The sequence below is a fragment of the Sus scrofa genome, chromosome 6, assembly GCF_054392235.1.
Source record: "Sus scrofa isolate SSC_HxYL_T2T_F1_AM1 chromosome 6, Sscrofa_HxYL_maternal_Yorkshire_Landrace_v2.0, whole genome shotgun sequence".
NCBI lineage: Eukaryota > Metazoa > Chordata > Mammalia > Artiodactyla > Suidae > Sus > Sus scrofa.
In genome coordinates this window covers 108,292,873-108,306,723 of record NC_139388.1, presented here as the reverse complement: position 1 = coordinate 108,306,723, position 13,851 = coordinate 108,292,873, and the positions used below count along the sequence as shown (strand labels likewise).

General features: G+C 40.0%; 1 protein-coding gene across 2 annotated transcripts in view; it reads left to right on the top strand.

Moving 5' to 3' along the window:
• SMCHD1 (structural maintenance of chromosomes flexible hinge domain containing 1) overlaps positions 1–1,612 on the top strand; it is a 162,817-nt gene extending 161,205 nt beyond the window's left edge. For both annotated transcript variants that reach the window (XR_002345042.2, XM_021096137.2), the window contains one exon: positions 544–1,612. Coding sequence is in view for 1 of the 2 variants with exons in the window: in XM_021096137.2 (XP_020951796.1) it covers positions 544–568 (25 nt within the window). In the remaining variant the exon portion in view is untranslated. The remainder of the gene's footprint in view (positions 1–543) is intronic.
• Positions 1,613–13,851: the final 12,239 nt, after the last annotated feature.

Here is a 13,851-nt window from a genome sequence, read left to right as displayed (position 1 = left end):
GCCAGCCCACACCATAGCCATAGCAACGCCAGATCCAAGCCATATCTGTGACCTACACCACAGCTCACAGCAATGCCAGATCCTTAACCCACTGAGCAAAGCCAGGGATTGAACCTGAATCCTCATGAATACTAGTCACGTTCTTAACCCACTGAGCCACAATGAGGACTCCTAATTCTTAATTTTTAAAATGGTAGTTTCATTTTAGGAAAGGGGAAAAAGTAAGCAAAAATTTTCAGAATTTGAGTCTGAGACAGACTATTCCAAAGAACTCTGCCACAAATGACCCCTTCCTCTGTGTGTTTTAACTACTGCTTTTATTTTAGGTCTTTGTTTGTTGCGTACATGTGAAAGAAGTGATTGTATATACAGATTTAATTAAGTTTGTACCAAGAATTACTATAATTACTAGAGCATAGTTCCATTGGATATTTAGCCATCCAGTTCTGATGGGAGAGTTAAGGAAAGGAAAACTTTGGCACATAAAACTCACTATGTTTTTTTGTTTTTTGTTTTTTGTTTTTTTTTTTCCGCTTTGATCAGGATTATAACCAAAACAGATGTGTGAGAAGTGACAGAGAAGAGGGGGCCATTGGGCCCACTAAGAAATACCCTACCTTTTGCAGCTCTGTTTCAGAAGACTAAGAGGGTGACTTACAGACTGAATATTTCTGGGACGATACAAGAATCTGGGAGTGCTTTTTCATGTCTCTCCGGCTGAGGGCTGGAAGCAGCCATTCAGTTTTGTGACTCTTACTGGACAATATGAATTTACTAGACTTCTTCCAATCATCATGCCCTTTGGTTGCCATCATCATCTTGCAGATGTGTCAGGAACATATGCAACTACAGTAGTGACTGCAAAACTGGCACAGAGATTTTATTAATCCTGAAGAAAAGTGTATGTACTATTTTTCAGTATGATTATCATGAATATGCTAGAACTATTTCTTGAAAGCAAACTTTTTATTACTTTTGTGTGAGTTTATTTAACAAAATTGTTTTGTCTGTTTTGTCTAAGGAAGGTTCTAGAGGTTAGATATTTAACTGTAAATATGTGAGGAAACTCAAGAATTCAGAGTAAAAATAGAAAAAAACACAAGTATCTGAGAATTCAGATGTTGAGATACAGGGGAAAACATTAAATTGGTTGGGTGAACTTGTGACAGCAGTAGCATTTTAAATTTCTTAAGACTTATCCTGTATATACATGTATATATATGTAATATGCAGCAGTATCAATTTTATAAGTATTGTTTGACCTTATTAATACTAGATTATATAGTCTCAGCCTTAATTCTCCATTTACATTATTTTGTAATTTTTTATTATTACTATTTTTAAAGGGTTAAAGAAGTTGTACACTCCCTCATTAATGGAATAGGATATGCTAGAAAATTGCTGCAAGAACATTGGAATTGTGTATTAATTCACATTAATGTATGTCAATATATGTCTTTGTGTAAGTCCAGGACTATTGGTCTGTGAAGTTATTTTGTAAGGAAATACTTTTGGTACAGTTTTGTGTCCCAGGAAAAGTGTGTGTTTTTTAATCCTTTCTGAATATACAGTGAGGTTAATAAAGAGAATGGTTTCTTCCCTGTTGAATAAATATGTTTTCCGTTTTTAAAATTTAGAGCTCCATGGAAACTTGGTAAAAACTATTATGATGTTAACCTGTCTTTATAATTGGACAGCATTTAACTGTTTTGCTGAAGAAACAAAATCATAATAATAGAGCTAGCTAAAAGAAAGGTTGGATTCCTTTTAAATGAAACTACTACTTATTAATTGTTAAATATTAGTACCAAAGAGATAAAAGTTTAATCTTGTGAGTTTTTAAAATTTTCGAGGTTATCGTTTGGTTACTGCCAGTCATTATGCAATGGGTAGAATTAGTATTTTTAGTATATAATTTTTAAATAACATTTTTTAAAATGTTTTAATTTGTATCATTTTTCTACTGTCAAAATGTCTTTTCAGGTGTATCTGCTAATAAGCATTTTCATGATCTCTTCACGGTTATGTAATTTATAAATTAATTTTTATACAAGTTAATTTAAGTAATATTTTGCATGATTTTTGAACACATAGTAACCATTTTGACTTCAAAAAGAGGTTGCTACTTTTTAGCACATGTATGTTTAGATTTAAGGGACAGGTAGTAGCATTAAAATTCGTGGTAGGACACTTGGCCCTTAAATATTAATTTCTTAAATATAAAGTAAAGCTTCTCTAAATCAGGCCTCATGCAAACAGTTATTTCATTTATGAATTCATCAATAAATCAAATATCTAAAAATACTTCACTATTTAAAATTACTTTGGAGTTACTGCTGGAGTGCAGTGTGTTAAGAATTTGACTGCTGCAGCTCAGGTCACTGCAGATGCACAGGTTTGATCCCCAGCCTGGCACAGTGGGTTAAAGGATCTGGCATTGCTGCAGCTCTGGTGTAAGTCACAGCTGTAGCTCGGATTCAGTCTCTGGCCCGGGAACTTCCATATTGCCATGAATGTGACCATAAAAATAAAATTCTCTTTTGGAGAGAGATCAAATTGGTGTTTTAAAGAATCATTTATCCCAAGCGACAAGCAATCCATGGTATAAACAGACATCAGTTAAATTGTTTTATGTTAGGAAGACTAATTTCAAAACAAAATAATGTCTGATAATATAAAATAAATTTCTAGTATTCTGATTCTTTAGACCATGCTCTAGTAACAAATAACATGGATTAGAAAAATATAGTTATATCTTTATGGAGTACTGTATTTGAATCTTTTTTTTTTTTTGCCTGTGCCCACAGCATACAAAAGTTCTTGGGCCAGGGATCAAATCTTCACCACAGCAGTGACCCAAGCCGCAGCCAGTGACAACGCCAGATCCTTAACCTAGTCTAGGCCACCAGAGAACTCCTGTATTTAAATCTTACTAATAGATTTTGCTTACATCCATCTTTTTCACTTGTGCTTCTCCTTATTCTTAACTTCTTTCTAAATTGATGGAAATGGAACATAGTGTTTTGGTTTTCTGTCTTTTTATTTTAGTGGAAATAAAGAATTATGTATCTAGGAGTTCCCATTGTGGCTCAGCGGGTTGAGAACCCAACGCTATCTCTCTGAGAATATAGGCTCAATCCCTGGCCTCAGGTTAAGAATCCAGTGTTGCCTCCATGTGAGGCATAGGTCCAGATGCAGCCCAGATCCGGTGGTGTAGGCCTGCAACTGCAGCTCTGATTCGACTCCTAGTCCAGGAACTCCCATATGCTGCAAGTGTGACCATAAAAAGAAAAAAGGAAAAAAAAATTAACTACCTTAATCTATTTACTTAATAGTCCACTGTTAAAGATTTGAAGTTTATATTAGATGTAGTAGTTAAAATGTAATTGGAATTCATTTTTATTCTTTAAAATAGCAAGAACAAAAACCAGAATAGAACAGAATTGTAATGTTGCACTAGAAGTTATAGGCTAATATTTAAAAGTTAGCAGGATCTTTTACTTTCAGGAGTTCCTGTCATGGTGCAGCGGAAACACATCCGACTAGGAACCATGAGGTTTCAGGTTTGATCCCTGGCCTCGCTCAGTGGGTTAAGGAGCTGTGGTGTAGGCTGCAAACTCATCTCGGATCTGGCGTTGCTGTAGTTCTGGTGTAGGCCAGCAGCTGTAGGTCTGATTCCACCCCTAGCCTGGGAACCTCCATATGCTGTGGGTGCGGCTCTAAAAAAAAGCGGGAAAAAAAAACAAAAAAGGGATCTTTTATTTTGTATGTCTTCAGGTTTCACTCAGATATAAGTTCTGTGATATATTGATAAATAACTACCATGTTTAGTGGAAAATTTATTCCCATGGCTTTCTAGACTAGAATTTTGTCTTTTTTTTTTTTTTTTTTTTTTTTTTTTTTTTTTTTTTTTGTCTTTTGTCTTTTTGTCTGTTGTTGTTGTTGTTGTTGCTGTTTGTTGCTATTTCTTGGGCCGCTCCCGCGGCATATGGAGGTTCCCAGGCTAGGGGTTGAATCGGAGCTGTAGCCACCAGCCTACGCCAGAGCCACAGCAACGCGGGATCCGAGCCGCGTCTGCGACCTACACCACAGCTCACGGCAACGCCGGATCGTTAACCCACTGAGCAAGGGCAGGGACCGAACCCGCGACCTCATGGTTCCTAGTCGGATTCGTTAACCACTGCGCCACGACGGGAACTCCTTTTGTCTTGATTTATTAAACATATTGCATATTTCTCTTCCTCAGTAGTTTTGCTAAGTGAATTTCTTATATGAAGACCTGCTGGCAGTTCAACCATGATCCGCATAGTAAATATTAATGAAAAGTCAAAGAATCTTAAAAAAAAAAAAACCTATCAAATGCGTTTAAAAGTAATAACATATTGAGCTTTAGCTACATGTGTGTTAAGTGTTCATGTGCTAATTGCCTGATGTTTTTATGGTAGAATTTAGATTATTCTATTGGTTAGAATACAATGTCAATTTCATAAGATGTTTATAAATATTATTGGGATGCTTCAAAATGAAAAATTAAAAAGTAGTTGGTCTTAGTTCTTTGAAATACAGAATGGCTTTATTGGAACATCCATAAATTCATTAGTTTAGCAAATACATATATCTGCTATTTGCAAACCAGTATGTCTGCCATGTGGAAGGAGATAATATCTACCAATGCTGCATAAAACATTTACATGTGGGGTTTTTTTTGTTGTTGTTTTGTTTTGTTTTTGCCATACTCATGGCATGTGGAAATTTTACTTTGACCTACACCACAGCTGTAGCAATGCCAGATCTTTTGTTTGTTTGTTTGTTTGTTTGTTTGTTTGTTTGTTTGTTTTGTCTTTTTGCTGTTTCTTTGGGCCGCTCCCGCGGCATATGGAGGTTCCCAGGCTAGGGTTGAATCAGAGCTGTAGCCACCAGCCTAAGCCAGAGCCACAGCAACGCGGGATCCGAGCCGCGTCTGCAACCTACACCACAGCTCACGGCAACACCGGATCCTTAACCCACTGAGCAAGGGCAGGGACCGAACGCGCAACCTCATGGTTCCTAGTCGGATTCGTTAACCACTGAGCCACAACGGGAACTCCTCCGCAATGCCAGATCTTTAACTCACTGTGCCAGGCAGCGGATCGAACCCGAGCCATTGCGAAGACAATGCTGGATCCTTAATATGCTGTGCCACAGTAGGAACTCCTAAATGTATTCTTTTCACATGTTTGATCCTGGAGGTGAAGAAGCATTATATAAGCTCTGCCCTAGCTAATCTGGGCTTTAACACTTACCAACTTTGTGACTAGGACAAATTATTTAGCCTCTCTGTGTCTCTCAGTTTTCTTCATCTTTAAGATGAGGATGGTTATATCTTTTCTGTAGGGTTGTTTGGTAATCAAATGAGAGTTGAATGAGTACCATAGCATCTTGCATTTGGTGAGTTTCCAATAGATGTCACTTAGTTCCCTTTGTTAGACTGTTACATGGACAGACATTATAACTAAATTTCATGAGAGGTAAATATGAATTGAAGAGAGATCATGAAGCATGTGACACTGAAACTGGGCCTTGATGGATATGTAGGGTTTATGTATGCTGCAAGTTGAGGAGGGTGGCAAGAGTTATTCCATGTAGAAAGAACACTATGGAGTTGCAGTTGGGATAAGAACCCAAGATAGTGTCCGTGAGGATGTAGCTTCAATCCCTGGCCTCTCCCAGTACGTTAAGGATCCAATATTGCTGCAAGCTACTGCACAGGTTGCAGATGTGACTCGCATGTGGCATTGCTGTGGCATAGGCCTCAGCTGCAGCTCCAATTCGACCCCTAGCCCAGGAATGTCCATATGCCACAGGTACAGCTGTAAAGAGAAAAAACACACACAAACTTGAAGTAAAGACAATGAGACAAAAAAGAGGTCTGACTCAAATGCAATGGGAAATAAAATTAGATCTAAGTTGGAAGCAGATTCTAAAGCTTTGGTCTTTTAAGGAAATACTGAACAAGTATAAGTAACTACAAGTTTTTCAACAGTCCTAATCAAAGCTATGCCTTAAGGATAAACATGGAGGGGAGTTCCCATAGTAGCTTAGCGGAAACGAATCTGACTAGGAACCATGAGGTTGCAGGTTCAATCCCTGGCTTCCCTCAGTGGGTTAAGGATCCAGCGTTGCCATGAGCCGTGGTGTAGGTCGCAGGCACGGCTCAGATCTGGCATTGTTGTGGCTCTGGCATAGGCCAGCAGCAACATCTCTGATTAGACCCCTAGCCTGGGAACCTCCGTATGCCGTAGGTGTGGTCCTAAAAAGACAAAAGACAAAAAAAAAAAAAATATGGAGGGAGATCGACTTGCCATGGCAACCCGAGGAGCTCCACTGAGTCTGCTCCCTAGTAACTGAAAAATAATATCAAAAGTAACCATTTAATCCCAGACCCCCAATCCATCCTTCCCCATCACCTTTCCCCCTTGGTAACCCCTAAGACTGGCATATGTGCACCATTGTGTATAGAACGAATGATCAGTGAAGACCTGTTATAGTGCACAGGGAACTCTACTTGATATTCTGTGATAACCTATGTGGGGAGAAAATCTGAGAAAGAATGGATATGTGTACATCTATAGCTGAATCACTTTCTTGTACAGCAAAAGTTAACATTATAAACTATATACTTCAAGAGAAGATTTTTAAAATATTTAAAACATTTGGGAATGGTCCTAAGAAAAAAAACAGTAAATGAAGAAACATCTAGTCAAGAAAATTATGAAAATTCCTTAGGAAAGTTGAGAATCTGTGGCAATTTGAGACAAACCTGATTCCTCCCACCTCCCAGCTCAACAAAGCAGAGACCCCAGTCCAGACCGCTGCAGCAAAGAACTCTGCGCTCCCTGTCCCTCCATCTCCCAGCCAGAGGGCTTTCTTTCCAGGTGGAGCAAGACCAGTGGTTTCTTATGCTGCCCACACCTGTCTTTTGCTAAAGTCGAGTCCCAGGTCAGTGTGATCAAGAGGTGAGGAGTCTCTCCTTTCACCCAGGCCCTGATTCAACCTCTAGCCATATGCCGTGGGTATGGCCCGAAAAAGAAAAAAAAAAAAAAAAAAAAAAAAAAAAGACAGTTTTGCTTCAAAGCATACTATCAAAAAGAAATAACCAGGGAGTTCCCGTCGTGGCGCAGTGGTTAACGAATCCGACTAGGAACCATGAGGTTGCGGGTTCGATCCCTGCCCTTGCTCAGTGGGTTGACGATCCGGCGTTGCCGTGAGCTGTGGTGTAAGTTGCAGACGCGGCTCGGATCCCGCGTTGCTGTGGCTCTGGCGTAGGCCGGTGGCTACAGCTCCGATTCAACCCCTAGCCTGGGAACCTCCATATGCCGCGGGAGCGGCCCAAGAAATAGCAACAACAACAACAACAAAAAAAAAGACAAAAAGAAATAACCAGCAGAATGGGAAAAAATATTTGCAAATCATATACCTGATGAGACAAATCTAAAATATATAAAGAGCCCTTAACTGAATAATATAAATATAAATAACCCAATTTAAAAATGGCCAAAGGATGAATAGTCGCTTCTCCAAGGAAGATACACAAATGCTTTACAAGCACATCAATAAGATTCTCAACCTCATTATTCGTCATGGAAACACAAAACCACTATGAGATACCACTTCATATCTACTAGGATGGCTATTGTGGAAAAGTCAGATAACAGCAAATTTTGTCAAGGGTGTGTAGAAACTAGAATCCTCATGATTAGTGATGGGAATGTAAAGTGATCTGGCCACTTTGCAGAACAAACTGAATCAAATAGTTTCTCAAATGATTAATCAGTATTACTGTATGACCCAGTAATTCCATTCCTGGGCTTGTACCCAAGAGCAATGAAAGCATTTGTCCACCCCGAAGCTTGCACATGAATGTTGTAACAGCATTACTCAATAACTAAAAGATGTCCATCACGGAATGAACAAAGTTTTTAATATCCACAGAGAAATGTTAACTGGCCCTAAAAAGGAAGAATCTACCAATACATAATACAACATGAATGAACTATGAAAACATTAAGTGAAAAAAGCCAGTCACAGAAGACCATATACTATATGATTCCACTCATATAGAATGGAGAAATCTATAGAAACAAAAAGTGGATTAGTGGTCGCTTGGGGCGGGGGTGTGAAGCATAGCAGATGATACAGAGTTATCTTTATGGATTGAATTGTATGCCCCCTAAAGATCCTGAAGTTCAAGCTCTAATACCTCAGAATTTAACCTCGTTTGGACGTAGGGTTTTTAGAGAGGTAATCATTAAGGTGGGTGGGCTCTAACCCACTGTAACTGATGTTCTTATGAAAAGGGACAAATACACAAGACACTAACAGAAGATAATGTGAAGATACACAGGGAAAAGATGGCCATGTGACTACAAATAATGCATCTACAAACCCAGGAACTAGACTCTGGAAGAGGCAAGGAAGGTGTTGAAACCTGTTCACAAAGGTGAGAGCGTTTGGAGGTGGGACGTTTGGGAGATGACTAGGTCATTAGGTGATTAGGGGTGAGCCCCCATGAATGAGATTAAGTGCCCTTAGAAAAGAGACATCAAAAACATCCCTCACCCCTTTCACCGTTTGAGGACACAGTGAAAGCACAGCCATCTGTGAACCAAGAAGCAGGCTCCCAGGTTCTCACCAGATACCAAATCGACCTGTACCTTGATCCTGGACTTCCCAGCCTCCAGAAGTGTGAGAAATAAATTTATGTATAAGCCGCCTGGTCTATGGTATTCTCTTATAGCAGCCTAAACTGACGAAGGATTCTTAGAGCATTGCACTGCCAAAACCTTGATTTCAGACTTGTAGACTCCAAAACTCAGAGAGTTTGTTGTTTCAAGCCATCTACTTTTGGGTTCTTTATAATGACAACTCTAGGAAACTAACACTGGAGATGATGGCTGAAGAGTATAGAGTTTCTATATTTTTGTACATTTGCAAATGTACTAAAACCATTGCATTGTTAACTGTAAGTTAACTTTAAGTGGGTCAGTTGTATGGTATGTGAATTATATTTCAATTTTTAAAAATAAATAAGGGAATAGAGGGCTTAAAATTCATAATTTGTTGAAATAATACATTTTAAAACAACCAATGAATCAAGGAGAAAAAAATTGAGAAATTAGAAGTACTTATACTAAAGAAGATAAAAAACACAGTATGTATACCAAAACCTATGGTACACAATGAAAGCACCAAAAAGGGAGGAATTAATAGCTATAAATGCTTATATTAAAAAACAAAGATCTCGGAGTTCCCACTGTGGCACAGTGTTTAACGAATCTGACTAGGAACCATGAAGTTTTGGGTTCAATCCCTGGCCTTGCTCAGTGGGTTAAGGATCTGGCATTGCTGTGAACCGTGTTGTAGGTCGCAGACGTGGCTCAGATCTGGCATTGCTGTGGCTGTGGTGTAGGGTGGTGGCTACAGCTCTGATTAGACCCCTAGCCTGGGAACCTCCATATGCTGAGGGAGCGGCCCTAAAAAGGCAAAAAGACAAAAAAGATCTCAAATCAGCACTCTTACTTTGCGACTTAGGGATCTCAAGTTGAACTAAAGAAGAACGAGAGGATATGTTTTTAAGGATCTGAAGAGGAACTCAATCCAAAGCTAGTAAGGAAACAATTGATAAAGACCAAAACATTAGTAAAATAGAGTATTAAGAATATAATTATATCAAAAATTGGTTCTTTGACAAATGTTTAGTTAGGTGGACTATGGAAAAAAGATGCAAATTACTAAAATCAGAACTGAAAGTGGGAAAAAAAAGAACTGAAAGTGGGGATTTTACTAATGATTCTGTAGAAACACAAAGGATTGTAAGAGAGTGCTGAATGATTGTATGCCAAGAAGTTGGATAACCTAGACGAAATAGACAAATTCCTAGAAACTGTGGTAAATGTATCACATTATTTCTTCTTTTTTTTTTTTTCTCTCTGTTTTTGGCCATTGGCCACCCTGTGCCATATGGAGTTCCCAGGCCAAGGATCAGATCTGAGCCACAGTTGTGACCCATGCCGCAATTGCAGACATGCCAGATCCTCAACCCACTGTGCCAGACCAGGGCAGGGGCGGGGGGTGGGGGAGAGTCACACTCCAGAGACACTCATGTTGCCCCATAGTAGGAATTTCACAAATCACATTATTTCTAATGACAGCTCTGTAAAGCTGTTTGAATTCATTGAAAAGAAGAGTAGTAGGAGTTCCCGTCGAGGGTCAGCGGAAATGAATCTGACTAGAATGCCTGAGGACGCAGGTTCAATCCCTGGCCTTGTTCAGTGGGTTAAGGATCCAGCATTGTTGTGAGATGTGTAGGTTGCAGACAGCTCGAATCTGGCATTGCTGTGGCTGTGGTGTTGGCCAGCGGCTACAGCTCCAATTTGACCCCTGGCCTGGGAATCTCCGTATGTTGTGGGTAAGGCCCTAAAAAGACAAAAAGAAAAAGAAAAAAGAAAAAACAATAGTAATTGTGCACAGAGATACAACCATTACTATGGCATACGGCTTACTGCTCGCTCTGGGCTCACTGAGATGAATAGTGGTGGGTGCTCCCCCTGGTAGCCCCAATTCTATCATCCACCTCTGACAAAAGGTCCAATCGATCGTGCTCTCTTACTGCCACTTGGCTTTCTTCTCTCTTTTACCTTGGTTTCCTTTCACCTTTCTCCCCACCAGCTCCCCCCACCCCCAAGAGGAGAGAAATTGTCAGATTTATACAAAGTTCTTCTGTTTTGTTTATTTGCTCTCTCAAGTCCAGGTTATAGAGAAATGTTGTTATTATTAAAGAATAAATTGAATAAAAAGTAAATCTGATTTTTGGAGTTATCTGAACAAATGATAGAAAGACAAAAATAAAGAGAAAACTCCTAAAGCAGTAAGAGAGGGAATGAGGTGCTCCTGCTGTGGAAAAGCTGGTCAGGCTCCAGAGGCCTGAAGACCATTCCCTGTCTGTCCTCAGTGCCAAGCCCTCCCTAGAAGAGTGTGTTTTCTTATTTCTTCTTTTTCTTTTAGGGCCACACCTGCAGCATATGGAAGTTTCCAGGCTGGGGGTTGAACCAGAGCTGCAGGTCACAGCCACTACAACGCCAGATCCAAGCCACATCTGCAACCTATGCCGCATCTCATGGCAACGCCAAATCCTTAACCCACTGATCGAGGCCAGGGATCAAACCTGCATCCTCAGGAGGATAACGTCAGGTCCTTAACTACCTGGGCCACAACAGGAACTCAGAGTGTGTTTTCAATTCTTGTAAACAGCCAAAATTAAAAAAAAAAAAAAAGTATAACAAGTTTAACTAATATGTTCTGAACCTTGATGTGAGTAAAGAATCAAGTTAGGTTTATAGAGATTTCTAGACATAGAAAAATGCACCATAATTTCCCTAAAACATTTACTTCTGTGTTTTAGAACAGTGCCTAAGGAGGTAAGGGATAGAGAGCTACATTTGCCAGAAAGGCTTTTATCTTTTTTTTTTTTTTTTTTTTTTTTTTTGGCTGCACCTGTGGCATATGGAAGTTCCTGGGTCAGGGATTGAATCTGAGCTGCAGCTGCCACCTACGCCATAGCTGCAGCAATGCTGGATCCTTAATCCACTGCACCAGGCCGGGAATCACACTGGTACCACACAGAGACAAGTTGGATCATAAATCCACTGCAACACAGCAGGAAGTACAAGTCATTCCCCATTTTTGACTGTTAGAAACAATGCTGTGAGAACATTCTAATATAAGTCTCTCAGGGAGCCTGTCCTGGATTGTCTCTAGGTTATGTACCAAGAGATGCAGTTGCTGGGTTTTAGGGTATGTGACTGTTCAAATATAAAAAGTAGTGCAGGAGTTCCCACTGTGGCACAGGGGAAACAAATCCAACTAGGAATGATGACGTTGCTGGTTTGATCCCTGGCCTCACTCAGTGGGTTAAGGATCTGGTGTTGCCATGAGCTGTGGCGTAGTTCGCAGATGCAACACAGATCCCGCATTGCTGTGGTGTAGGCCGGCAGCTGTAGCTCGGATTTGACCCCTAGCCTGGGAACCTCCATATGCTGTGGGAGCGGCCCAACAAAGCAAAAGTAGTGCAGAACTGTTTTCCAAAGCAGTTGTGCTAATTTATACTTCCACCAGCTGTAAGGGTTTTTCTCTGCATCCATACTAGCAGTTGGTGTTGTCAGACTTTCAAATTTTGTCAGTACAAATTTTGGTAGTACAGAGTGGTATCTGTTTACATTAGATATTAGTTAATTAGGTATTACTCTGCACTTCCATGATTATTGATGAGGTTGAACATATTTTTTATTGAGTTTCCTCTTTTGTGAAGTGCAGGTTCCAGCCTTTTGCCCATTTTTCCATTGGATTGTTTGTCTTTTTCTCATTCATTTGTTCAATTAATTCCACTATCAATTCTTTATCAGTTCTATGTTGCAACGTGTGAGAGGGCCCGGATGCATCTGGGAAGCTTCAGAGAAGGAATGAGGACTGCCAGAGTCTCCTTGTAGGTGAAGCTGAAGTTCTCCAGGCATGGAGAAGTCTCCTCAGAGACAGCAGTCTATGCAAAATTATATTTGCTTGGAAGCCTCCAATCACCCTGGGAAAAAAAAAGTTTTAAAAGAGAAAGAACTGCTTCCCCTTTTCAGGCAAATGAGATCTGTTTCTGGATTCAACACTCCTGTTTTTGAAGACTAGATTTAATGTGGGCGAAGTGGATTTGGTGGACTTGGGTGTTTCTCCAGGCTGGCCTTTATCTCTGCGTTTTGCCTTTGAAGGTTTGTCTGTGATACAGTATGACATCTCTCCACTGGGGGCAGGGGCGGCACATCGGAGAAAAATCATCCCCTAACTGAAATAGTTCCCATTTCCAGATTTGCTCCCTTTCAATGTTTGAAGTATCTTACATATTTAAAACCCCAACTTAACAAGTTCCGTAATGAATCTGTCCTTCAGAAGACATGATTTATTTGTATTTTCCTGGTAATCATTTCAGAGCAGCAGTTCAAAGCCCGAAATGGCTTTTGCTTGTATTTGTTATCTCTCCAGCTGACAGATCTCTCTGACTAAGCAGTGATTTGGCAGCGCTAGGTTCTCAATTCCAGCTTTTTGAAAATACAGTTAAAACTGTAATTCTGAGGCGATACACACATGAAACCTTATTTGGCCCCTCATTACCTCATTCATTAGGGCGGGAAGCACTCTGGCCAAAGATCACATGCTTCGGCCTAGGGGGACTCTGATTTTGTTTTCTGACTGATCGGGCCTCAGAGTTGGGGTGGAGAAGGCCTGAAAATAGTCATTTCTTGGCTGCATGGGTCCAGTTACAAGTAAGAAGGAGGAACAAGCTCTCTGGAGGCTGGCTTCACCAGTTACTGTGGATATGAGGTGAGCAGAGTTGGTTAAGGCCCAAGAAAAACTTAAAGAGGATTTGATTTTTTTCACATTGTTTATATTTGTTAAAAGATAAAACTGAAGCATACTCTTCCATTCAAAGTTTGAGTTTTCGCCTTGTTTCCAAGTCAGCCACCCCTGATCCCAGTTCCCACTCAAGTTTAATGCCACTTAACCCTCTTACAGATCATTATGTTAATTTGATCCACTATCTTATCAAAGTCTGCTTTCTTTCACTCATTCAACCAACATTATTAAACAAGTATTATGTACTAGGCACTGTGCCAGGTGTTAGGGATAAAATATGAATAAGACAAATCAATGGTTCCTCAATAAACCTCTATTCAAAACTAAGCGATGGTATTGGGGGTCCAAATCGATGTGGTGGGAGTTTCCTAGTAGCCTAGTGGTTAAGGATTAGGTGTTGTCACTGCTGTGGCACAG